The 27,383-nt window shown below is 40.7% G+C and overlaps 2 protein-coding genes across 2 annotated transcripts in view; one reads left to right on the top strand and one right to left on the bottom strand.

Moving 5' to 3' along the window:
- The window catches only part of LOC143746091 (uncharacterized), a 606,033-nt gene that overhangs the window by 350,333 nt on the left and 228,317 nt on the right, over positions 1-27,383 (bottom strand). The gene's annotated exons all lie outside the window — the stretch shown is intronic.
- The window catches only part of LOC143746109 (uncharacterized), a 101,146-nt gene continuing 74,473 nt past the window's right edge, over positions 711-27,383 (top strand). Inside the window, exons 1-6 of the mRNA XM_077237873.1 lie at positions 711-1,920; positions 16,453-16,773; positions 16,868-17,206; positions 17,555-17,617; positions 18,335-18,415; positions 18,645-18,673. Of these exons, the coding sequence (XP_077093988.1) occupies positions 1,860-1,920; positions 16,453-16,773; positions 16,868-17,206; positions 17,555-17,617; positions 18,335-18,415; positions 18,645-18,673 (894 nt within the window). The 5' untranslated portion in view covers positions 711-1,859. The remainder of the gene's footprint in view (positions 1,921-16,452; positions 16,774-16,867; positions 17,207-17,554; positions 17,618-18,334; positions 18,416-18,644; positions 18,674-27,383) is intronic.

Below are 27,383 nucleotides of genomic sequence, written 5' to 3'. Positions count from 1 at the left end.
ATCTGTGGTTCAAATTCGACAGAAAATTCAACATTTGACATCCGGGAACGGCAGGAATATCAGTAGATTGATAATCTCCATAGCTGTTAGTCGTCCTCACCAGCAGGAGGAGAAGCGGCTGTTGACGAGGAAAACTCTAGAGCAACCGGTGAGAGAGTCATTCATTCATAAAAACGGAATTACAGAAATGGAGCAAGGAGTAAGTATTTGTGATGATGATCAGTGCCAGTATATGGAAAAGCTGATAAAGACACAAAAGCTGTGTTTACATTGAAGTCTTCACGGTTACTTTTGTAGATGTAAGTTTTGCACAGCTTTCTCTATCGTGAGCGAGATTATGTTATTCCCCGATGCTGATGTACAGATCAAACGTTAAATCTGAGGTAGTAGACATATATTTATCTCGGTTGTTAAGTTTAGGCTCACGACCCTTGACATTTTAATGTACCCTTATTGTAACACTTTTGAGTGTGATCTAAAAAACATTCACAGGAGAGTTAATTTAACACTGGAGTTTTTGCTGTGTATATATAGATGAAGTGTGATCTTGACGCATTTGTCAATGCAACTTTTCTAGAAGTTGTGGTTTCACAAGCACAAACTTAGTAGCCTAATAAAAGCTTCATGGCACACACACACACACATACACACACACACACACACACACACACACACACACACACACACACACACACACACACACACACACACACACACACACACACAATGCACGTGATGTTGGCCTGAATGTGGCCTCCTCTCAGTCAGTTATGGCCCATGTGTGGCCCTTGTCTTTAATCCAGATCTAGGCCACTTCAGGACCGTCATTCTTTGCAGCGTGAGGACGCGGGGAATAGAGGAATAGGGGCTTTGTTGACCGGAGCTGGCCAGACAAACATTGATATGTGGGAAGGTGTGATGAAGTAATGAAACTGCCATGAGGTTTTGTGCTAGAACAGAGTTTGCTTCCGATTCAGCAAATATTCTCACTGTACCATAAGACTGAATCTATACTGTAGTAAAAATTCAGGACAGTCCCGAAATCTAAGCTGTTGTCCCGAATCCCGTATCCGGCCCTGATTGTCCCGAAAATTATACTAAAGCAAAATCTTGAGTAGTTATTGTCTGATAAAACATTAAAAACTGTCCGTGGAGGTTGAGTCGTGAAGAGAGCGCAAGTTGCAGTAGCCGCAAGCTCAGTGAATGAATGTGTAGTCGTAAAAGAGTGATTGATTTGTCGCGGCACTGTGTGCCAAAAATACTTCGGCATTGAGCAATGACTACATATTAGACTACAGATTATTAATTTCAATGTTAGTACATAGTAGTTAAGCCACTTAATAAAAAACTGTGACCGAAATGGTCGAAAAAAGTGCACGTTTGATTATCTGTTGTGATATTAGCACTAACGTTTTGAAAATGTACACCTTACTTGTGAAAATAGTACCAAAGCAAATATGAAAAATTGTTAGTAAACTGAACAAGCGACACAATGTGTTAGTGTTGTTATTTAAAACGATTGTGTAAATAAAAAAAATAAAAATGAACACATAAAAAATTACTCTGAAGACACTGTATTGGGTCACTTAAAAACAACTATATTTCATTATGATGAAATTGTTTTCTATGACAAATTTGGGGTTTCCATCACTCGTTTCTGGTGCGATACTTCAAAATGTGCATAAAAATAGGGTGATGGAAACATAGCTAGAGGAAGTTACCAACCAGAGGAGCAGCTGATGATGTTTAAAGGAGGAGCTGTAACTATATATAATGAAGAGGAGGAGCTGTAACTATATATAATGTAGAGGAGGAGCTGTAACTATATATAATGAAGAGAAAGACTGACAGAAACAGAAATGTCTGATAAGTGTGATCTGTGTCTGCTGGGACTGATCATTCTCTCTTCACTTCTCACAGGTAAAGAAATCTGTATTTTCTCTAAACACATTTAGTGGAATTAGTCTGGAAATAGTTCATTTGAACATGCTCAGTTTATTCTTGCACACATTCACGTTGTGATCTCAGAGTTGTGTATTGATACACACAGATCATACTGTATTATTCCTGATACTGGACATAGTGTCACTCAAACATCTGATGATGAAGAATGATCTTCATATTAAGAGTGTGTCAGTGATTTGAACAGCTCTCTGATAAAGACTAATAGTTTATTCTGGAGAGTGTGTTGTTTGCTTTTAGTGAGGAAGAAAGTGTAACACTTTACAATAAGGGTATATGAATAATCATGTACTAATAATTGGATTAATACTTAATTCAACATGAACTAATAATTATTGAAGGCATGACCTAATCATGAACCAATGAAGAGTTATCCTGAACTACGACTGGAGTCATGATGATTCACGCATGAATAACGGCAGCCTTAACTACATGTTATACATGTTTGATAGTTAATGCATTTGTAACATTTATGGATAAACCAGAATTCATTTCTATTTCCTGTCGCTGTGTAGGCTCTTTTATTGTCAAGTCAGTCAAGTCAAGTCACCTTTATTTATATAGCGCTTTTAACAATACTGATTGTATCAAAGCAGCTTCACAGTGATAACATGAAAATAATACAACAGCACTGTAAAAAAAGATTAGTTGACTCAACTTAACTAAGTCAAGTAATCTTGTTGCTTTGACTGAGTTAAGTTGAGTCAACTTATAGTGTCAAGTTTATTGCACTTCAAAACACGAGTTGACTCAACTTCCTGTATCAAGTAATGTGGACTGGAAAACATTAGTTAAGAGAACTAAAAAAAAGATGTTGGTTGATCTTATGTTGTTAAATGGACTGCATTTATATAGTGCCATCCAGCTCGTCGGGAGCAGCTGGGGTTAGGTGTCTTGCTCATGGACACCTCGACACTTGGTCAGGTGGATCCGGGGATTGAACAACCAACCTTCTGGTTTGTAGACTACCTACATGAACCACTGAGCCACTGCCGCTCAGATTTTATCAAGTTAGTTTACAGAAATTACTAGATTTCAAAAATTTAAGCAAGCTAATATCTACAAAGAATCTACATGAGAATTGAGAATTGGCCAGTCAAACTTAACACTGACACTCTGGCGGCGCTAGCCAGCTGAATTAACAGCGCTCAAAGTCGACACCCAGAGGCTGTGTTCAAAATCATATTCTATACCCTCATTCACTATTCCCTACATTAGTTCACTAATATAGTCCACTTGACTGAGTGAATAATTCAGTTAATTTTCAGTTAATTAAGTTAATTGAGACCCTGATAAACACCTGCTGTTAACAATCAGAATCACTGAAGGAGATAGGAACAAGAAGAACAGAAAAAAAGACGAAATCAAGATAAAAGACATTAAATCTTAGCAAAAGATCTCAGCAGAGGAGGATTAAACATCTCCACAAACAGCATTACCAGCTTCACTTATTACTAACCAGACTGACTTTATTTCTGTCAGACGTCTACAGAAGTTCTTATTAAAAGGTGACAGAGGTTTAGATGTCATTTTATTTTCATTTGATGTTACCATAATAGTGATCAGTGATTGCTTTAGTTGGGCTCTTGACCCTTGACTTTTGAACATTAGTTGTTCTTTGGCTGCTGTAGCTGTGTCTTTAAAATACATTAGCTATGGCATAAAGCTGAAGACAACAGGATGACAATGACTGTTTGTTAATAGTCACAATCTTCATGTAATGGCCTGGTTTACTGATCTCATTTGCTGCCTAAAGTTGTTAAATGGTGATGTTTTGTAGTTTTGATTTTGTTTTCATTGTGATTTTACAGATTGAGATCTATCGTGGATTTGACGTAAAGAAAATAATAATGATTTTAAAAAGGTTATACTCAGAACATTTTGAACTTCTTGATCAGCCAGACACACACAGGCATCAATAATTGGTGTATGAATCTCAACAATGGTGACAATCAACAAAAAAGATAACATTAAATTTGAACATCCCAAAATACGCAACTAAAAGTCAACACAAAACCAAAAGCAAAAATAAAAACAAAAAGTAAAAATTAAAGCAAATAACCAGACAAATCAGCTGCATAATTTATTCATGCTGCAATGCATGCTGGGAGTCATGTTTTTTTTTGGTACCCAACATGCATTGCAGCATAAAACGTATGATTGTCACCATTGTTGAGATTCATACACCAATTAGATGCCTGTGTGTGTCTGGCTGATCAAGAAGTTCAAAATGTTCTGAGTATAACCTTTTTAAAAACATTATTTTCTTTACATCAAATCCACGCTAGATCTCAATCTAGCGTGGAAAATCACAATAACAAAATCAAAACTACAAGACATCACCATTTAACAACTTTAGACAGCAAATGAGATCAGTAAATCAGGCCATAATATGATGATTGTGACTATTAACAAACAGTCATTGTCATCCTGTTGTCTTCAGCTTTGTGTCATAGCTGATGTATTTTAAAGACACAGCTACAGCAGCCAAAGAACAACTAATGTTCAAAAGTCAAGTGTCAAGAGCCCAACTAAAGCAATCACTGATCACCATTATGGTAACATCAAATAAAAATAAAATGACATCTAAACCTCTGTCACCTTTTAATAAGAACTTCTGTAGACGTCTGACAGAAATAAAGTCAGTCTGGTTAGTAATAAGTGAAGCTGGTATTGCTGTTTGTGGAGATGTTTAATCCTCATCTGCTGAGATCTTTTGCTAAGATTTAATGTCTTTTATCTTGATTTCTTCTTATTTTCTGTTCTTCTTGTTCCTATCTCCTTCAGTGATTCTGATTGTTAACAGCAGGTGTTTATCAGGGTCTCAATTAACTTAATTAACTGAAAATTAACTGAATTATTCACTCAGTCAAGTGGACTATATTAGTGAACTAATGTAGGGAATAGTGAATGAGGGTATAGAATATGATTTTGAACACAGCCTCTGAGTGTCGACTTTGAGCGCTGTTAATTCAGCTGGCTAGCGCCGCCAGAGTGTCAGTGTTAAGTTTGACTGGCCAATTCTCAATTCTCATGTAGATTCTTTGTAGATATTAGCTTGCTTAAATTTTTGAAATCTAGGAATTTCTGTAAACTAACTTGATAAAATCTGAGCGGCAGTGGCTCAGTGGTTCATGTAGGTAGTCTACAAACCAGAAGGTTGGTTGTTCAATCCCCGGATCCACCTGACCAAGTGTCGAGGTGTCCATGAGCAAGACACCTAACCCCAGCTGCTCCCGACGAGCTGGATGGCACTATATAAATGCAGTCCATTTAACAACATAAGATCAACCAACGTCTTGTTTTTAGTTCTCTTAACTAATGTTTTCCAGTCCACATTACTTGATACAGGAAGTTGAGTCAACTCGTGTTTTGAAGTGCAATAAACTTGACACTATAAGTTGACTCAACTTAACTCAGTCAAAGCAACAAGATTACTTGACTTAGTTAAGTTGAGTCAACTAATCTTTTTTTACAATGAGAGTATATTTCTAAAAGAAAATTGAGTCAACGTCCACCTTAAGTAAGGCAGATCAATAATATTATTGAATATTAAATTTCCCGAACTAAGCAAGCCAAAAGCCAAGGCAACAGTGGCAAGGAACCAAAACTCCATCAGGTTGTAACAACTCCGCCCTTTACTGCTCTTCCTTTTTTTTTTTTTTTTTTTTAAGCGGAGGTGTCACTAAAAACGCACAAGGGGATCTTTAGAATAAAAGCAATAATCATGAATATAACAACCTTCAAAAGTGATACATACCACATGCTATCTTAAACAGATAAACATGTCCAAGAACAGGTGTATGGGAATTAATAAGGCAAACAGCAATAAAATAATATTCAGGCGGCGCTGAACAACATTCAACAAAAGACGCATCAACCAGTTCAATTGACTGACGCGCTTAGCGCAGTATATTACAAAGGACTCAATTATCCAGTGCACCCTCACAATTTTCCCCTTTCAGCTGTCCCAGTCCACAAGATTAAACCAAAAGAAAACGTCCAGGCTGACTCAAGAGTACGCTCCAGACTTTCCAACCAGAAAGCAGTTAGTCCGTGAGAATAATCCACTGTTCGGACTTGACGGAAAAACGCAATCCACAAAAAAAAGGAAAAAAGTAGAGCGCTGATCCAGTGGATCACTCCAAAAAATACAAAAATAGGACTGATCTCACCAGATCCGGAGATCGTCGGGCAATGTTACTCACGCAGTTCAGAATTTTGAGTCAAGGCTCGTCCTCTTGTCGAAGACGCGCACACGAGTAAACAATCCAGGTGAGTTAATAATTTTCTGTCGTTCTCGCTCGCATTAAAGCCGTGCCTTAACGTCTCGTTTGAAAAATACTATCAAAACCCTAAGGACACAAAGCTTTAACTATCTATAGTTGCAGCAAACAATGCTGGCGCCATGTCTTCAAAACCCTCTCTTTTTTTTTTTTCTGATTCTCACCTGGTCCTTAAGTAAGCTTAGGCGCGCCTTAATAGAAATTAAGGGCAACCAAGGCCTTAAAGAGATATCCCCCCTTCTTACCAAAATACACAGTGGAAACTAAGTATACACAGGAATATTACACAGGAATACATACGAGTATCATTCATCATACATAAACATGATACATAACCAATGTAATGCATTCTAAACCACCGCAAGAGCTTGTTTCAAAGGAACACTTAAATTAATGTGACGATGTCACAAGGTGACAGAATGGAGAAAAAAACCTTGGGAGAAACCAGACTCATTCGGAGGGCCAGTTCTCCTCTGGCCAACGAAGGAACAGTGCATGATTTATGATTCGGGCAGCATTACAAGGCAGATTGGATCGGAACATTTAGAATATTTATCCATTTCCATCTTTTAGAAGTCCAAGTAATCACTCCGGTGTTGAGACGAGTTGTTGAGGATCAGTGCCGTCCACCATAGAGGGTCCATATCGCCGGTGTTGAGTCGTCTCTTCACAGGCTTTGTGATTGGCGTATCTGAAGTCTCCGTGAAAGGCTGGATACAAACTGGAGCTGACGAACGCCGTTTTTCTCGGGACTCGCGTCCCGAGATAACAGCAGAAAAGCAAAAAGGGAAAATAATTAGCGTAACTGCTGTTCATAATGATTTCCATAACACGGGCGTAAATGATAAAAAACATGAAGACAGTGATTCTTGCGTCCCAGAGTCACCCCCCTCCGTCCCCCACTCAACTCAGCCCTGCTTACTGACCTCTACATCCCTCATGCTGCTGAGACCCAACCACAATCTCACAATCTCTCCGCAGCCCAACCATACGCGCCGACCCGTTTGACTAAGGCTGTCGAGCCCCACTGTCGTCGTTAAAGCAGGTTCAGTGGCAACAGTTCCGTATGGCATACCACCTACCGCAAAACACAATATCTACCCAACCACCCGACATTCACGCAATATACACAGGAACGTAATGACTGTAAATACTATGCAACCTATACAAATAACCTACAGACTCTTCAAGTTTTATAATATTAAATGCATTCGATCTGATTCAGCAGTGGTATAAAAGGTAAGCATTATGTAAATGCTTGGCTAAAGAGATGCGTCTTTAATCTAGTTTTAAACTGGGACAGCGAGTCAGAGCCTCGAACAATATCAGGAAGGCTATTCCAGAGTTTAGGAGCTAAATGTGAGAACGCCCTTCCTCCTTTAGTGGACTTAGATATCCTAGGAATGACCAGAAGCCTCGAATTTAGTGATCTTAAAGAACGCGATGGATTGTAGGGCGATAGAAGGTCCATTAAATACACAGGAGCTAAACCATTTAGGGCTTTATAGGTCAGTAATAGTACTTTGTAATTGATACGGAATTTGATAGGTAACCAGTGTAGAGATGATAAAATTGGTGTTATATGATCATATTTTCTTGACCTAGTAAGAACTCTAGCAGCTGAATTTTGCACTAACTGTAGCTTGTTTATTGAGGATGCAGGACAGCCTGCTAATAAAGCATTACAGTAATCTAGTCTCGAGGTCATGAATGCATGAACTAGCTTTTCTGCATCAGAAACAGATAGCATGTTACGTAGCTTTGTAATGTTTCTAAGGTGGAAAAAGGCTGTTCTTGTAACATATGAAATATGATTTTCGAAAGACAAGTTGCGGTCTAGTATAACACCCAGGTCTTTTACTGTAGTGGATAAAGTAACAGGACATCCTTCTATATTAAAGTTGTATTGTAAGTGAGTTTGTGGGTAGTTTTTTGGACCAATAAGTAATACCTCCGTTTTATCTGAATTTAGTAGCAGGAAATTACGCGTCATCCAGCATTTTATATCTTTGAGACACTCTGTCAAATTTGATAAGTTAGTGTTTTCATCTGGCCGTGATGAAATATATAATTGAGTGTCATCAGCATAACAGTGGAAATTAATTCCATGTTTTCTTATAATATTACCAAGTGGGAGCATATATATTTTCCCCATTTAAACAGACAAAATGATAACGGTCTGATAAGTACGATCTAAACCAGCTTAATGCCTGTCCCTGAACACCAGTGTAGTTTTGTAGTCGATCCAGGAGTATTTTATGATCGATAGTGTTGAACGCAGCGCTAAGATCGAGTGGAACTAGTATTGAGATACAGCCTTGGTCAGAAGCTAAAAGTAAATCATTTGTAATTTTAACTAGCGCAGTTTCTGTGCTATGATGCGGTCTGAATCCTGACTGGAATTTTTCATATATCTCATTTTCTTGCAAGAAAGAGCACAATTGAGCAGACACAATTTTTTCTAGTATTTTAGACATAAATGGAAGATTTGAAATGGGTCTGTAATTTGCTAAGTTATTTGGGTCTAATTGCGGTTTCTTAATGAGAGGTTTTATTACTGCCAGCTTGAATATTCTTGGAACATGACCTAAAAATAAAGACGAGTTAATAATATTGAGAAGAGGCTCTTCCACTACAGGTAACACTTCTTTCAGTAGTTTAGTGGGTATTGGATCTAATAAACATGTTGTTGGTTTCGATGCAATGATAAGTTTATTTAGCTCTTCCTGTCCTATAGTTGTAAAGCGGTGTAGTTGTTCCAGAGGGGCGATAATTGAGGCTGAATCATAAGACACCATAAAAGAGTGTACATTTACAATTGTGCTACGGATGCTTTCTATTTTCTCATTAAAGTAGTTCATAAAATCATTACTACTATACTGTAACGGAATATTTTGCTCTGATGATGTCTGTATATTTGTTAGTCTAGCCACGGTGTTAAATAAAAACCTTGGATTATTTTGGTTATTTTCGATTAGTTTGTGGAGATGCTCAGCCCTGGAGCCTTTTTAGAGCCTTTTTATAACGTGACATACTGTCTTTCCACGCGAATCTAAAGACCTCTAAATTAGTTTGTTTCCATTTACGCTCTAAGTTACGAGTTTCTCTCTTGATAACAGGCGTAGCACTGTTGTACCATGGTGCTTTAGTTTTCTCTCTAACCTTTTTTGATCTAATTGGTGCAACAATATCTAATGTACTAGAGAAAATGGTGCTCAAACTGCTAGTCATTTCCTCTAGTTCATCTGTTTGTTTGGGTTCACTGAGCAGCTGAGATAGATCAGGTAAGCTATTTAAGAATCTATCTATAGTGGTTGGAACGATTGTTCTGCCTGGTCTATAACGTGGCGCAACATGACAAATTTCAGCAGTACGTATTATGCAAGTTACCATGTGATGATCAGTGAGATCGTCACTTTGCGGTATAATATCTATATCAGTTGGATTGGTTCCATATGATATAATTAAGTCTAGTGTATGATTTAGACGATGAGTGGGACCACTGACGTTTTGCTTGACCCCAAAAGAGTTTAATAAATCTGTAAACGCAGTCCCTAACGCATCATTTGTGTTATCTACGTTTATGTTAAAATCTCCAACAATTATTGCTTTATCGGTATTGTTACGTGTGGGTTTTGTTGTGTCTTGTATATCACGTGATTCCTTGTTTGTCATGTGACCCTGCCATGTGTCTTGTCTTTTGTTGTTGTTGTTCAGTGTCCACAGGTATTCCTCGTCCATGTTTATTAGTCTCCCCAGGTGTTTCTTATTAACCACGCCCCCTTGTTATCTTGTTTAGCTTGTTTGTCTGTGTATTTAAACCCCTGTGTTTCAGTTGTTGGCTGTCGGTTGTTGTTTTATGTTACTCCTGTCGTGTTCTGAGTTCCCTGGATTCCCTGTTTTGTATTTGTTTAATTAAATGTGCTTGCGATTGGATTCACTCTCCGTTTCATTCCTGACTGGTTGTAACAGGTATTGACCAATAGATCTGAGAGAAGCTCTGCAAACTCTTTTAGGAAATCAGCATAGGGCCCTGGAGGTCTATATACAGTAGCCAAGGCTAGAGATAATAGGGATTTCTTTCTTACATATAAGAGCGTAATATTTAGTACAAGTACTTCAAACGAATTAAACCTGTGACCTGTTTCCTGAGTAACATTAAGAATATCTCTATAGATTGTTGCAACACCGCCGCCACGACCGATCAGACGGGGCTCATGCTTATAACAGTATCCTGGTGGACTAGACTCATTTAGACCGAAATACTCATTTGGTTTAAGCCAGGTTTCAGTAAGGCAAAGTACATCGAAGCTATTATCTGTGACCATTTCATTTACAATAACCGCCTTAGGTGTAAACCGCTGAAATTGTTTTTGTTCACTGATATTTAGATTTTCAGGTTTAATTACAATAAGATTTTTCCTAGATCCTACAGTAGATTTATTATATGGCCTCACTAAACGAGGAATAGACACAGTTTCTATATAATGTTCTACACTACTTATATCAATTAATTTGGCACAGCAAAGACTGTGATTTGGACTTTGATTTTCTAGTCATATGGTGTGTAACGTCTTGGAGATGTTGTCCGACAGAACAGCCGCTCCGATTCTGCTGGGGTGCAGGCCATCAGCACGGTAGAGCCTAGGTCGCTCCCAGAACAGATTCCATTTATTTACAAAGAGCAGTTTCTGTTCATTACACCATGACATTAACCATTCATTTAGTGCAAATAATCTACTGAACCTTTCCTGTCCTTGTCGGTACGTGGGAAGCGGTCCAGACACGATGATCGTTGCCTCAGGCGCTGTGCTGTGTACCGTCTCGATCAGGCTCTTGTAGTCCTTCTTCAGAACCTCCGTCTTCCGCAGCCTGATGTCATTCACTCCCGTGTGCAGCACAACAGCTCCGACGCGCTCGTCACCGTTCAGGATCTCGGGAACCTGTGCGGCGACATCAAGAACACGAGCACCAGGAAAGCAGTGAGTGCGCACCGTACCCTTACCTGAGGTAGCGCGGACATGACGGACCATGGAACTGCCGATGATCACGGCGTCGTCCCGTTCCGACTCGCGAAGGGGGGAGAAGCGGTTCCGGGTGGAGATCTCGAAGACTGGGAGGGGCGGTGAGGTTCTTGCTCTGGTCCTGGCTCGTGTCTTTCGCTGTGGGATCACCCAGGGTCCATGGTGTTGTGTCGGTGCCGGAGTGAATGATGCCAGAGATGATCGCGTCCTCCTGGGCAGAGAAACGCACGGAGTAGACGAAGTCGGAGTCAAAAAGTTACTAACCACTGACTTATCAGCATCGGCGCGTGACGTTTCAAGCGCTGATCGCCGATCCCGCAGCTCGGCTTGTTTCTCCAGCAGACCACGGATCTGTTTCTCCACCGATTCCAGCTCCAATCGTACCGAAATCAGCTCGAATGTGTCCTCACCTGCACTCAGAGGTAACGTTAGACACACATCCGATATGTTCGCCATTATAACAGATGAACAGTAAATTAGTCGTGATACTACCAATATCACTACTAATTTAGGACTGAAATGCTGGATATAACCTGTATCCTTTCAGTGAAACGGGTGTAAAATAAGACGATCGGTAGGCGCGAGGCCACGCGTGAAATGCTAGCGGACTAAAGTCTAGTAGCCGAGATTCGCAAAGTTGGATCTAAGTAGCGATATCAAAGTAATCCGATTGTTTTTTATAAGGACTAGTAGCGAGGATAAGTTCCCATGATATAAAAATAGAAAGTGCTTGTTTATAAATGAGTTGAAAAGAAGAAAATCAAGGATTAATGAATCAATTCGACGGAGCTCCAAACACAAACACAAACCGCACGCGCATGCGCTAGCGTATTGTGTACGTATGAACAGCCCAATAACCCTTTTATTTAAAGGCTTAATGTATGTCCCGTAGACCAGTCCATTGCATTACGATTCAAAGCAGTATCAATAATGTCAACAATAACGTCAAAAATGTGATGTGCAGTCAAGTTTGTGTGTGTTTGTGTGTGTGTTTGTGTGTGTTGTTTAAACGAGTGTTCTCACCTATACACTTTTTGTGATTCGTGGAGTTTTGACGAGTTTTTTAGACTTGATGTTGTTTCTTATTCAAAAATGGTGTTATAAAAAAAAAACAGCACCCCCAAACTGAAACATCTTCCCACACCCCTGAATCAAACTGCCTCTTTTAGAAGGAATAAGAAGTATGTGACGAGTAGAAGTCTGTTACTTTAATTTCATATTATCACTGTAAAGCTGCTTTGAAACAGTCCATATTGTTAAAAGCGCTATATAAATGAAGGTGACTTGACTTGACTTGACTAGAAATAAGGTGTGGCCCCTTTAAGAGCTGCGCGCTCCCAGTTGAACGCACATTGTATGTGCGCCTTGAGCACCCCATGCGGGTTATTTATGTTTGATTCTCATTTTTAAGTTATTTTGTTTAGGTAATAACGTCACTGTGGACAGTCAAACGTGTCTGACAGACAGTTACAGGAGTTCCACTGGGGAATAAAGTGTGAGTTGTGAAATCCCAATCGCCTCAGTGAGTCTGTGGCCTCTGAAATGACTCCAGCTAAGGCCCTGTGACAAATTTGGTTTGATTTGATTAAACTTTACTGTCATTAAACAAATACAGTTACAAGGCAACGAAGTGCAGTTTAGGTCAAACCAGAAGTGCAATAGCAGCAAGTGCAGAATATGCAATGGTTGCATAAGTGCAGGACATGGATATGTACTGAATATATTATATACTGTAGAGATGACTATTACTATGAACAGAAATTTTACAGATAGGTATAATGAACATAATATACATATGACTATTACTCTAAACAGAATTTTACAGATAAATATATACAATGATACATTAGGCTAAGATGAGCAGTATAACAATAGATTTAAAGTAGTGCAAATAAAGTATGGACACAAGCTATCAGAGTAAAAGTGCAGTGAAAAGTAATTGCATATTACAGTTAAAGTGCATGCATATATAAACAATTGGTACTGTAAATAAACAGTTAGCAGTGCAATTGAGCATAACCCCTTTAAGATAAAGTAGTGCAAGATGCATATGTAAACAGTTGTTACTTTAATAAACAGTCGGCAGTGCAAATAAACAATCCAGTATTGCAAATAACAAATGAAGGCAGATGTGAGGAGGGAGAAGAGAGTCTAGCAGTATATGAGGGGCGTGGGATTAGCGAGGGTTAGAGTTCAGTAAAGAGACAGCTCTGGGAAAAAAACTGTTCTTTGGTCAGGATGCTTTCTATTGCGCAGCGATAGAAGTTCACCAGGATAGTCGAGGAGAGCTGATTCTTCCTCAGTGTCCTCAGGAAGAAAAGGCGCTGGTGAGCCTTCTTGACCAGGCAGGAGGTGTTGGTTGTCCAGGACATGTCCGCCGAGATATGGATCCCCAGGAACTTGAAACATGCTCAACAACCATTCCATTGATGTGGATGGTGTCGTGTGTTCCTCTTGACTCTTTCCTGAAGTCCACGATGAGCTCCTTCATTTGGTGGTATTGAGGAGTTGGTTATTTTCAGTGCACCATGTGGCCAGGTGCTTGATCTCCTCCCTATAGGCAGTCCCATCATTGTTGCTGATGAGACCAATCACCGTAGTGTCGTCCGCAAACTTGACAATGGAATTAGATCCATACACAGGCTTGCAGTCGGAGGTGAAGAGGGAGTAGAGGAACGGACTTAGCACACAGCCCTGTGGTACACCAGTGTTAAGTATGATGGACTTGGAGCAGGTGGAGCAGGATCGAACATTCTTTGGTCTGTTGGTCAAGAAGTCCAAAATCCAGTTGCACATGAAGGTGTTGATGCCCAGGTCTCCAAGTTTAGCTATTAACTATTGGAATGTTGAATGTTGAGCTGAAGTCAACAAACAGCACGCGTGCATAAGTGTTCTTATTGTTCAGATGTGTGAGCACAGAGTGCAGTGCCATGGAAACGGCATCCTCTGTGCTCCTATTGCTACGGTAGGCAAACTGGTGTGAGTCCAATGTGGATGGTAGGGAGTCTTTTAGGTGTGCCAGGCTCAGCCGCTCAAAGCACTTCATAACGATGGGTGTGAGTGCTACAGGACGGTAGTCGTTAAGGCACATCGGACTGGAGTGTTTTGGTACTGGCATAATGGAAGTTTTATAATGCATATAAATGACACTGATTTTAAATAAATGATTTTACAATCTTAATGATACTTACACTTATTTTTTTTTCTCAGCAATGTTAACAATTGTCCGTGAGCGAAATCTCCTCCCATCCGTTGTCTCTGATTAGCCTTTCGCAAGGATTCCTGGGTAGTTAAAGTGTGTGGAGCTTCACTGAAGACCGCTTCAAGGGTACACAGGGGGTGCTGCTGAGCACACACACTTCAGAGCGTTAACATGATGAATGGGACGGCCTACGGACTCGTAGACTCAGCGAGCACGCGCAATTTAAGTCCACGAGACCGAAAGTCCACATGAAGTGCACCATTTGGGACAGGGCCGAAGTGAGCTATCCGTAGTTTCCTCCGGACACAACATGTTACAAGTACCCTGACTTTGAAACAAATTTAAATAATTTAATATGATCATAGCTTGAACTTTTGATTTCAGCTTTGTCATAAACATTACTGGACGGCACAGGATTAGTTGATCCTCCTCTTCAACCGTAGAAAATACACTAATACCTGCCCTTAAAAGATCTTGTTCTGTGTTTCACTCCTTCCTTCAGACTCACCCTACTGTGACTTATGCACAGCTAAATACACTTTTTTTCACTTTTCTTCCTGGAACTACAGTATGTAGGTGTTGTTTCTGGTGAGACACACTATAGGTGCTCTCCGCATGTGGTTCCCCCAGTAGTGGAGAGTGAACGACTGATCCCAGCAAAACGTTCCCTCACCATGTTCCCAGTTTTGCTCGTTCCTTTGTGAACTGTTCCACAAATATTTCTTAGTGGGTTTTGAATAGTTATTTTGTATTTAGCTGTGCATAAGTCACAGTAGAGTGAGTTTGAAGGAAAGAGAGAAACACAGAACAGATAAAGACCTTTTAAGGGCAGTTATTAGTGTATTTTCTACGGTTGAAGAGGAGGATCAACTAATCCTGTGCCGTCCAGTAATGTTTATGACAAAGCTGAATCTGATATTTGTAATGCCTAACCAGCAGAGGGAGCTCTCACCAGACACTGACTGTGATCCACGCCCTCTGCTTCCTCTACACTCATTTCCTGTTTGTTTTAATCAAAGACCATGCACTCATTGCGAAGTATCCATAAATGTTAATGAATGCATTAATTATCAAACATGTATAACATGTAGTTAAAGGGATAGTTCACCCAAAATTATTTAAATTTGTTTCAAAGTCAGGGTACTTCTTATTCCTTACTAAAAGAGGCAGTTTGATTAGGTTTATCCATAAACTATCAAACATGTATAATGGGGCTGGTGATGGCAGCCCCATGTATATGGATATATACATATCGCAATATATACATTTGCGATATTTGATAATTTCGATATATTGTGCAGCCCTACTAATTACTATAAATACTCCTGGCTGGAAAACTGTGCTAATTAGAAGGGCTGCATGATATTGCAGAAAAAATGCCACTGACATATACGTATATATGTATGCACGATATATATATACTATATATCAACTACTGCCAAAGTGAGCTTTAAGTAAAAGTTTAATGTTAATCATTTAAATTGTGTCATATAGCTTGATGTTACTATTTTTTTTACTTTAGATAATAGGTAATTCTTGATACTATCTACAAACTCAACCACCTGCGTCCTGAAACTGCAGCCACCGCTATATCATCCAGTTCGATAGGTGGCGCTGTCACTGAATTAGTGCTAATTAGTGCAGAATTAGTGCTAATTAGTGCTAATTAGTGCAGAATTAGTGCTAATTAGTATGGCTGCACGATATTGCAGAAAAATTGCCACTGATACTAAAATACTGAGGAGGACTTTTACTTTCTGAACCTGGACTTTACACCTCTGCTTTTTATTATCATTAGTTCATGTTGAATTAAGTATTGATTCAGGTATTAGTACATGATTATTCATATACCCTTATTGTAAAGCGTTACCGGAAAAATAATGTATGATTTGAATCTTCTGCTTGTTATGCTGGTATGGTTTATGGTTAAATTTATTAATAAATATCACAATGATCACTGAGATATACTGTGTTTCAGGTATCAGTGGAGTGGATGATGATCATGTGTTCATCAGTTCTGGTGTAAATGTGCGTCTGTCCTGTAATAAAGCTCTTTCTGACTGCAAATCAACTACATGGAACTACAGCAGATTCAGACATTCAGCAGCAGTTGAACTGATTACTTTAGGGATAAAGAATAAAAACACAGAGAGACATGAGAGACTGAGTCTGGAGTCTGACTGCTCTCTGAACATCAAGAACGTCACAGAAGAAGATTATGGATCTTACACCTGCAGACAATATGTGAATGGACAGAAACAAGGAACTGATGCACGTTTTTATCTGCATGTTCTTCATGGTAAGTTTATGATTATGTGGTCAATTTACTGTAAAATTATTCCTTTAAACTCAGATGATGATTGAAGAGTCTGTGATTTGTGTCTTGTGTTCAGTTTCAGTGTCTCCATCTTCATCATCATCTTCATCCTCACAGACTGAGATCAGTCCAGGCTGCTCTGTGACTCTCTCCTGTCAGTTGTATTTAGGTACTGTATTCTCCTGTGATGATCGGGTCAGTTCTGAGGGAGTTGAGCTGTTGTGGGTGAATCAGGCTGGTGTTGATCTGAAGTCAGACTCCAGATATCAGATATTATCATCATCACATCAACATCACTGTATCATCACTCTGACTACAACACTCCTGAATGAAGATAACAACAGAGAGTGGAGATGTCAGCTTACTCACAGAAATCAACTCCAGACCTCAGTCACACACACTGTCAAGTATTCAGGTGAGAAAACACTCTTTTCTGACAGATTTGTGAAAACTTTCACAGACTGGATCTACTCTTTCTGATGGCTTTATACGTTTGGCAATTGTAAAATATTAGTGGTCAAACTAATTTGTCAGTGGTTTGATTTGTCAGTGAGTTTTGATACAGTGGTCTTGTTCAGTGTGTTGTCTGATGCAAAATAATCATAATATACAGCTAGTGTAACTCACGCCGCTCCTGTGATAAATTAATACAATCATAGTGAGCGTCACACTGATGCGGAGCCGCTCTACACTATAGCAGTTTGTCAGATAAATGCCTTGACATTGTGTAATCATATTTCTGTTTCCATCTTGTTTTTAATAGTTGTAAGATCAACTACAGCAACAGCACTGACTCCAGACACCACAGCAAACTCTCTGAATCCAGGTGTGTATGAACGAACTACAGCAGCAACTCCTACACACGCTTCATGATCACATGATCACTGTCACACATCATCACTCTCGCTTCAGTGCTTTACACTGGCTCTCACAGACTGGTTTATCATCACAAATATTATCTACATAAAGAAGCTCTTTAGTCAGATTTGTTAGTGAGTCTATGACATTTTGATACATGCATATGACTTGTACTTTCTGTTGTCTGATGCAAAATAATTATAAATATTATCCAGCTAGTGTATCTCACGCCATCCCATGATAAATTAATAAAATCATAGTGAGGATTTATTTATTCTATTTCCATCTGAAACATCAACTACAACAACAGCACTGACTCCAGGTGTGTATGTTCATCATCCTCATTTGACCGACTCATGGAGTTTTTTAGAATCAGTTTCTGAATCCTCTCTGGAGTTGTTCAAACAGCTGATCACAAATTTTTATTTGTCATTAAATGTGTTTTGTTTGTAATATACATCACTTTCTAATTCCATTCTCTTGTACATCACCTACAATCCCGTAATGTAAAAAGTACCTGTCATTAAATGTCAGACACATCTTTCTCATCCAGACAGTCCTAAACAATCATGTCACATTCATTTAGTTAACATATGAGGTACAGTCTGCTAGTGTACAGATATCAATATCAATTTCAATATCAATTTCTATAAAATCATCATAACAAGCATCGATTTACTTGCAGTGATTGTGATTGTTGTTGCCGCTTCATTCGCTCTTCTCCTTCTGGCTCTTATTCTCTGTGTGATTCGTAAAAAAAGAGCAGGTGAGTTTTTCATATTTTGTAACAACAGACGAAAACATCTGATAAAATAAATATGTAATTGAGACAAATTTATTTCTCTAAAAGTGAAGAGAAATCAATGAGTTAACAAAAATAATGTTTCTATTCTACAACACTAGAATTCTTCTAGACTCTTTTAAAAACGATTGTAATCTGCATTAGAGACTGTGTGTGTGTTTGATCATAAACTTTCCGTGACATTATGTTTCAGGGAACAGAAGAGGGACTGGTGACTCTGTGGTAAGTATTAATAACCATGAGTTATTAATGTCTATAAGGACTGACCCTGAAATATGACACTCTTATTAGTCAGATTAGAAATGTCAGCGTTCTCAGCAGAAAGTTCTGTCAGTCTTGTCTTAGTTTAATGTGTGTTTGTTAGTGTTGTGTTTGAGCACACGACTCTGTCTTTATTTGTGTTGGCCATGTGTTCCTCTTGTCCCGCCTCCTAGTTTCCAATTCCAATGTTAACCTGTTCTTTGTCTGAGTGTGTGTTCGCCTGTTATTTGTCTGTGTGTGTGTTCCCCTGTTCTTTGTCAGAGTTTGTGTTCACCTGTTTTTTGTCTGTGTGATTGCTCACCTGTTCTTTGTCTGAGTGTGTGTTCACCTGTTCTTTGTCTGTGTATGTTCGTCTGTTCTTTGTCTGAGTGTGTGTTCGTCTGTTCTTTGTCTGAGTGTGTGTTCGCCTGTTCTTTGTCTGAGTGTGTGTTTGTCTCTTCTTTGTCTGAGTGTGTGTTTGTCTGTTCTTTGTCTGAGTGTGTGTTCGCCTGTTCTTTGTCTGTGTGTGTTCGCATGTTCTTTGTCTGAGTGTGTGTTCACCTGTTCTTTGTCTGAGTATGTGTTCACCACAAAAACAGGTGAACACACACTCAGACTAATAACGGGTGAACACACACTCAGACTAAGAACAGGTGAACACACAGTCAGACAAACTACAGGGGAATACACAGTCAGGCAAAGAACAGGTGAGCTGTCTGAGTGTGTGTTCACCTGTTCTTTGTCTGAGTGTGTGTTCGCCTGTTCTTTGACTGCGTGTGTGTTCGCCTGTTTTCTGTCTGAGTGTGTGTTCGCCTGTTTTTTGTCTGAGTGTGTGTTCACCTGTTCTTTTTCTGAGTGTGTGCTCACCTGTTCTTTGTCTGAGTGTGTGTTCGCATGTTCTTTGTCTGAGTGTGTGTTCGCCTGTTTTTTGTCTGAGTGTGTGTTCGCCTGTTTTTTGTCTGAGTGTGTGTTCACCTGTTCTTTGTCTGAGTGTGTGCTCACCTGTTCTTTGTCTGAGTGTGTGTTCACCTGTTCTTTGTCTGAGTGTGTGTTTGCCTGTTCTTTGTCTGAGTGTGTGCTCACCTGTTCTTTGTCTGAGTGTGTGCTCACCTGTTCTTTGTCTGAGTGTGCGTTCATCTGTTCTTTGTCTGAGTGTGTGTTTGCCTGTTCTTTGTCTGAGTGTGTGTTCACCTGTTATTTGTCTGAGTGTGTGTTCACCTGTTCTTTGTCTGAGTGTGTGTTCACCTGTTCTTTGTCTGAGTGTGTGTTCACCTGTTCTTTGTCTGATTGTGTGCTCACCTGTTCTTTGTCTGAGTGAGTGTTCGCATGTTCTTTGTCTGAGTGTGTGTTCGACTGTTCTTTATCTGAGTGTGTGCTCACCTGTTCTTTGTCTGAGTGTGTGCTCACCTGTTCTTTGTCTGAGTGTGCGTTTGTCTGTTCTTTGTCTGAGTGTGTGTTTGCCTGTTCTTTGTCTGAGTGTGTGTTCACCTGTTATTTGTCTGAGTGTGTTCACCTGTTCTTTGTCTGAGTGTGTGTTCACCTGTTATTTGTCTGAGTGTGTGTTCACCTGTTCTTTGTCTGAGTGTGTGTTTGCCTGTTCTTTGTGTGAGTGTGTGTTCACCTGTTATTTGTCTGAGTGTGTGTTCACCTGTTCTTTGTCTGAGTGTGTGTTCACCTGTTCTTTGTCTGAGTGTGTGTTCACCTGTTCTTTGGCTGAGTGTGTGCTCACCTATTCTTTGTCTGAGTGTGTGTTCGCATGTTCTTTGTCTGAGTGTGTGTTCGCAAGTTCTTCGTCTGAGTGTGTGTTCACCTGTTCTTTGTCTGAGTGTGTGTTCGTCTGTTTTTTGTCTGAGTGTGTGTTCGCATGTTCTTTGTCTGAGTGTGTGTTCGACTGTTTTTTGTCTGAGTGTGTGTTCGCCTGTTTTTTGTGTGTGCTCACCTGTTCTTTGTCTGAGTGTGTGCTCACCTGTTCTTTATCTGAGTGTGTGTTCACCTGTTCTTTGTCTGAGTGTGTGTTCGCATGTTCTTTGTCTGAGTGTGTGTTCACCTGTTCTTTGTCTGAGTGTGTGCTCACCTGTTCTTTGTCTGAGTGTGTGTTCGCATGTTCTTTGTCTGAGAGTGTGTTCGACTGTTTTTTGTCTGAGTGTGTGTTCTCCTGTTTTTTGTGTGTGCTCACCTGTTCTTTGTCTGAGTGTGTGCTCACCTGTTCTTTATCTGAGTGTGTGTTCACCTGTTCTTTGTCTGAGTGTGTGTTCACTGGTTCTTTTTCTGAGTGTGTGCTCACCTGTTCTTTGTCTGAGTGTGTGTTCACCTGTTCTTTGTCTGAGTGTGTGTTCACCTGTTATTTGTCTGAGTGTGTGTTCACCTGTTCTTTGTCTGAGTGTGTGTTCACCTGTTCTTTGTCTGAGTGTGTGTTCACCTGTTCTTTGTCTGAGTGTGTGTTCACCTGTTCTTTGGCTGAGTGTGTGCTCACCTATTCTTTGTCTGAGTGTGTGTTCGCATGTTCTTTGTCTGAGTGTGTGTTCGCCTGTTCTTTGTCTGAGTGTGTGTTCACCTGTTCTTTGTCTGAGTGTGTGTTCACCTGTTCTTTGTTTGAGTGTGTGCTCACCTGTTCTTTGTCTGAGTGTGTGTTTGCCTGTTCTTTGTGTGAGTGTGTGCTCACCTGTTCTTTGTCTGAGTGTGTGCTCACCTGTTCTTTGTCTGAGTGTGCGTTTGTCTGTTCTTTGTCTGAGTGTGTGTTTGCCTGTTCTTTGTCTGAGTGTGTGTTCACCTGTTATTTGTCTGAGTGTGTTCACCTGTTCTTTGTCTGAGTGTGTGTTCACCTGTTATTTGTCTGAGTGTGTGTTCACCTGTTCTTTGTCTGAGTGTGTGTTCGCATGTTCTTTGTCTGAGTGTGTGTTCACCTGTTCTTTGTCTGAGTGTGTGCTCACATGTTCTTTGTCTGAGTGTGTGTTCGCATGTTCTTTGTCTGAGTGTGTGTTCGTCTGTTTTTTGTCTGAGTGTGTGTTCGCATGTTCTTTGTCTGAGTGTGTGTTCGACTGTTTTTTGTCTGAGTGTGTGTTCGCCTGTTTTTTGTGTGTGCTCACCTGTTCTTTGTCTGAGTGTGTGCTCACCTGTTCTTTATCTGAGTGTGTGTTTGCCTGTTCTTTGTGTGAGTGTGTGTTCACCTGTTATTTGTCTGAGTGTGTGTTCACCTGTTCTTTGTCTGAGTGTGTGTTCACCTGTTCTTTGTCTGAGTGTGTGTTCACCTGTTCTTTGTCTGATTGTGTGCTCACCTGTTCTTTGTCTGAGTGAGTGTTCGCATGTTCTTTGTCTGAGTGTGTGTTCGACTGTTCTTTATCTGAGTGTGTGCTCACCTGTTCTTTGTCTGAGTGTGTGCTCACCTGTTCTTTGTCTGAGTGTGCGTTTGTCTGTTCTTTGTCTGAGTGTGTGTTTGCCTGTTCTTTGTCTGAGTGTGTGTTCACCTGTTATTTGTCTGAGTGTGTTCACCTGTTCTTTGTCTGAGTGTGTGTTCACCTGTTATTTGTCTGAGTGTGTGTTCACCTGTTCTTTGTCTGAGTGTGTGTTTGCCTGTTCTTTGTGTGAGTGTGTGTTCACCTGTTATTTGTCTGAGTGTGTGTTCACCTGTTCTTTGTCTGAGTGTGTGTTCACCTGTTCTTTGTCTGAGTGTGTGTTCACCTGTTCTTTGGCTGAGTGTGTGCTCACCTATTCTTTGTCTGAGTGTGTGTTCGCATGTTCTTTGTCTGAGTGTGTGTTCGCAAGTTCTTCGTCTGAGTGTGTGTTCACCTGTTCTTTGTCTGAGTGTGTGTTCGTCTGTTTTTTGTCTGAGTGTGTGTTCGCATGTTCTTTGTCTGAGTGTGTGTTCGACTGTTTTTTGTCTGAGTGTGTGTTCGCCTGTTTTTTGTGTGTGCTCACCTGTTCTTTGTCTGAGTGTGTGCTCACCTGTTCTTTATCTGAGTGTGTGTTCACCTGTTCTTTGTCTGAGTGTGTGTTCGCATGTTCTTTGTCTGAGTGTGTGTTCACCTGTTCTTTGTCTGAGTGTGTGCTCACCTGTTCTTTGTCTGAGTGTGTGTTCGCATGTTCTTTGTCTGAGAGTGTGTTCGACTGTTTTTTGTCTGAGTGTGTGTTCTCCTGTTTTTTGTGTGTGCTCACCTGTTCTTTGTCTGAGTGTGTGCTCACCTGTTCTTTATCTGAGTGTGTGTTCACCTGTTCTTTGTCTGAGTGTGTGTTCACTGGTTCTTTTTCTGAGTGTGTGCTCACCTGTTCTTTGTCTGAGTGTGTGTTCACCTGTTCTTTGTCTGAGTGTGTGTTCACCTGTTATTTGTCTGAGTGTGTGTTCACCTGTTCTTTGTCTGAGTGTGTGTTCACCTGTTCTTTGTCTGAGTGTGTGTTCACCTGTTCTTTGTCTGAGTGTGTGTTCACCTGTTCTTTGGCTGAGTGTGTGCTCACCTATTCTTTGTCTGAGTGTGTGTTCGCATGTTCTTTGTCTGAGTGTGTGTTCGCCTGTTCTTTGTCTGAGTGTGTGTTCACCTGTTCTTTGTCTGAGTGTGTGTTCACCTGTTCTTTGTTTGAGTGTGTGCTCACCTGTTCTTTGTCTGAGTGTGTGTTTGCCTGTTCTTTGTGTGAGTGTGTGCTCACCTGTTCTTTGTCTGAGTGTGTGCTCACCTGTTCTTTGTCTGAGTGTGCGTTTGTCTGTTCTTTGTCTGAGTGTGTGTTTGCCTGTTCTTTGTCTGAGTGTGTGTTCACCTGTTATTTGTCTGAGTGTGTTCACCTGTTCTTTGTCTGAGTGTGTGTTCACCTGTTATTTGTCTGAGTGTGTGTTCACCTGTTCTTTGTCTGAGTGTGTGTTCGCATGTTCTTTGTCTGAGTGTGTGTTCACCTGTTCTTTGTCTGAGTGTGTGCTCACATGTTCTTTGTCTGAGTGTGTGTTCGCATGTTCTTTGTCTGAGTGTGTGTTCGTCTGTTTTTTGTCTGAGTGTGTGTTCGCATGTTCTTTGTCTGAGTGTGTGTTCGACTGTTTTTTGTCTGAGTGTGTGTTCGCCTGTTTTTTGTGTGTGCTCACCTGTTCTTTGTCTGAGTGTGTGCTCACCTGTTCTTTATCTGAGTGTGTGTTTGCCTGTTCTTTGTGTGAGTGTGTGTTCACCTGTTATTTGTCTGAGTGTGTGTTCACCTGTTCTTTGTCTGAGTGTGTGTTCACCTGTTCTTTGTCTGAGTGTGTGTTCACCTGTTCTTTGGCTGAGTGTGTGCTCACCTATTCTTTGTCTGAGTGTGTGCTCACCTGTTCTTTATCTGAGTGTGTGTTTGCCTGTTCTTTGTGTGAGTGTGTGTTCACCTGTTATTTGTCTGAGTGTGTGTTCACCTGTTCTTTGTCTGAGTGTGTGTTCACCTGTTCTTTGTCTGAGTGTGTGTTCACCTGTTCTTTGGCTGAGTGTGTGCTCACCTATTCTTTGTCTGAGTGTGTGTTCGCATGTTCTTTGTCTGAGTGTGTGTTCGCATGTTCTTTGTCTGAGTGTGTGTTCGCATGTTCTTTGTCTGAGTGTGTGTTCACCTGTTATTTGTCTGAGTGTGTGTTCACCTGTTCTTTGTCTGAGTGTGTGTTTGCCTGTTCTTTGTGTGAGTGTGTGTTCACCTGTTATTTGTCTGAGTGTGTGTTCACCTGTTCTTTGTCTGAGTGTGTGTTCACCTGTTCTTTGTCTGAGTGTGTGTTCACCTGTTCTTTGGCTGAGTGTGTGCTCACCTATTCTTTGTCTGAGTGTGTGTTCGCATGTTCTTTGTCTGAGTGTGTGTTCGCATGTTCTTTGTCTGAGTGTGTGTTCACCTGTTCTTTGTCTGAGTGTGTGTTCGTCTGTTTTTTGTCTGAGTGTGTGTTCACCTGTTCTTTGTCTGAGTGTGTGCTCACCTGTTCTTTGTCTGAGTGTGTGTTCGCATGTTCTTTGTCTGAGTGTGTGTTCGACTGTTTTTTGTCTGAGTGTGTGTTTGCCTGTTTTTTGTGTGTGCTCACCTGTTCTTTGTCTGAGTGTGTGCTCACCTGTTCTTTATCTGAGTGTGTGTTCACCTGTTCTTTGTCTGAGTGTGTGTTCACTGGTTCTTTTTCTGAGTGTGTGCTCACCTGTTCTTTGTCTGAGTGTGTGTTCGCCTGTTCTTTGTCTGAGTGTGTGTTCACCTGTTCTTTGTCTGAGTGTGTGTTCACCTGTTCTTTGTCTGAGTGTGTGTTCACCTGTTCTTTGGCTGAGTGTGTGCTCACCTATTCTTTGTCTGAGTGTGTGTTCGCATGTTCTTTTTCTGAGTGTGTGTTCGCCTGTTCTTTGTCTGAGTGTGTGTTCACCTGTTCTTTGTCTGAGTGTGTGTTCGCATGTTCTTTGTCTGAGTGTGTGTTCGACTGTTTTTTGTCTGAGTGTGTGTTCGACTGTTTTTTGTGTGTGCTCACCTGTTCTTTGTCTGAGTGTGTGCTCACCTGTTCTTTATCTGAGTGTGTGTTCACCTGTTCTTTGTCTGAGTGTGTGTTCGCATGTTCTTTGTCTGAGTGTGTGTTCACCTGTTCTTTGTTTGAGTGTGTGCTCACCTGTTCTTTGTCTGAGTGTGTGTTCGCATGTTCTTTGTCTGAGTGTGTGTTCGACTGTTTTTTGTCTGAGTGTGTGTTCGCCTGTTTTTTGTGTGTGCTCACCTGTTCTTTGTCTGAGTGTGTGCTCACCTGTTCTTTATCTGAGTGTGTGTTCACCTGTTCTTTGTCTGAGTGTGTGTTCACTGGTTCTTTTTCTGAGTGTGTGCTCACCTGTTCTTTGTCTGAGTGTGTGTTCGCCTGTTCTTTGTCTGAGTGTGTGTTCACCTGTTCTTTGTCTGAGTGTGTGTTCACCTGTTATTTGTCTGAGTGTGTGTTCACCTGTTCTTTGTCTGAGTGTGTGTTCACCAGTTATTTGTCTGAGTGTGTGTTCACCTGTTCTTTGTCTGAGTGTGTGTTCACCTGTTCTTTGTCTGAGTGTGTGTTCACCTGTTCTTTGTCTGAGTGTGTGTTCACCTGTTTTTTGTCTGAGTGTGTGTTCGCATGTTCTTTGTCTGAGTGTGTGTTCGACTGTTTTTTGTCTGAGTGTGTGTTCGCCTGTTTTTTGTGTGTGCTCACCTGTTCTTTGTCTGAGTGTGTGCTCACCTGTTCTTTATCTGAGTGTGTGTTTGCCTGTTCTTTGTGTGAGTGTGTGTTCACCTGTTATTTGTCTGAGTGTGTGTTCACCTGTTCTTTGTCTGAGTGTGTGTTCACCTGTTCTTTGTCTGAGTGTGTGTTCACCTGTTCTTTGGCTGAGTGTGTGCTCACCTATTCTTTGTCTGAGTGTGTGCTCACCTGTTCTTTATCTGAGTGTGTGTTTGCCTGTTCTTTGTGTGAGTGTGTGTTCACCTGTTATTTGTCTGAGTGTGTGTTCACCTGTTCTTTGTCTGAGTGTGTGTTCACCTGTTCTTTGTCTGAGTGTGTGTTCACCTGTTCTTTGGCTGAGTGTGTGCTCAACTATTCTTTGTCTGAGTGTGTGTTCGCATGTTCTTTGTCTGAGTGTGTGTTCGCATGTTCTTTGTCTGAGTGTGTGTTCGCATGTTCTTTGTCTGAGTGTGTGTTCACCTGTTATTTGTCTGAGTGTGTGTTCACCTGTTCTTTGTCTGAGTGTGTGTTTGCCTGTTCTTTGTGTGAGTGTGTGTTCACCTGTTATTTGTCTGAGTGTGTGTTCACCTGTTCTTTGTCTGAGTGTGTGTTCACCTGTTCTTTGTCTGAGTGTGTGTTCACCTGTTCTTTGGCTGAGTGTGTGCTCACCTATTCTTTGTCTGAGTGTGTGTTCGCATGTTCTTTGTCTGAGTGTGTGTTCGCATGTTCTTTGTCTGAGTGTGTGTTCACCTGTTCTTTGTCTGAGTGTGTGTTCGTCTGTTTTTTGTCTGAGTGTGTGTTCACCTGTTCTTTGTCTGAGTGTGTGCTCACCTGTTCTTTGTCTGAGTGTGTGTTCGCATGTTCTTTGTCTGAGTGTGTGTTCGACTGTTTTTTGTCTGAGTGTGTGTTTGCCTGTTTTTTGTGTGTGCTCACCTGTTCTTTGTCTGAGTGTGTGCTCACCTGTTCTTTATCTGAGTGTGTGTTCACCTGTTCTTTGTCTGAGTGTGTGTTCACTGGTTCTTTTTCTGAGTGTGTGCTCACCTGTTCTTTGTCTGAGTGTGTGTTCGCCTGTTCTTTGTCTGAGTGTGTGTTCACCTGTTCTTTGTCTGAGTGTGTGTTCACCTGTTCTTTGTCTGAGTGTGTGTTCACCTGTTCTTTGGCTGAGTGTGTGCTCACCTATTCTTTGTCTGAGTGTGTGTTCGCATGTTCTTTTTCTGAGTGTGTGTTCGCCTGTTCTTTGTCTGAGTGTGTGTTCACCTGTTCTTTGTCTGAGTGTGTGTTCGCATGTTCTTTGTCTGAGTGTGTGTTCGACTGTTTTTTGTCTGAGTGTGTGTTCGACTGTTTTTTGTGTGTGCCCACCTGTTCTTTGTCTGAGTGTGTGCTCACCTGTTCTTTATCTGAGTGTGTGTTCACCTGTTCTTTGTCTGAGTGTGTGTTCGCATGTTCTTTGTCTGAGTGTGTGTTCACCTGTTCTTTGTTTGAGTGTGTGCTCACCTGTTCTTTGTCTGAGTGTGTGTTCGCATGTTCTTTGTCTGAGTGTGTGTTCGCATGTTCTTTGTCTGAGTGTGT

This window comes from Siphateles boraxobius, unplaced genomic scaffold (genome assembly GCF_051911475.1).
Source record: "Siphateles boraxobius isolate OS27281-9 unplaced genomic scaffold, OSU_SipBor_1 21, whole genome shotgun sequence".
Lineage (NCBI taxonomy): Eukaryota > Metazoa > Chordata > Actinopteri > Cypriniformes > Leuciscidae > Siphateles > Siphateles boraxobius.
Note: the sequence above shows the minus strand (reverse complement) of the source record. Positions and strands in the feature narration are given on the sequence as shown.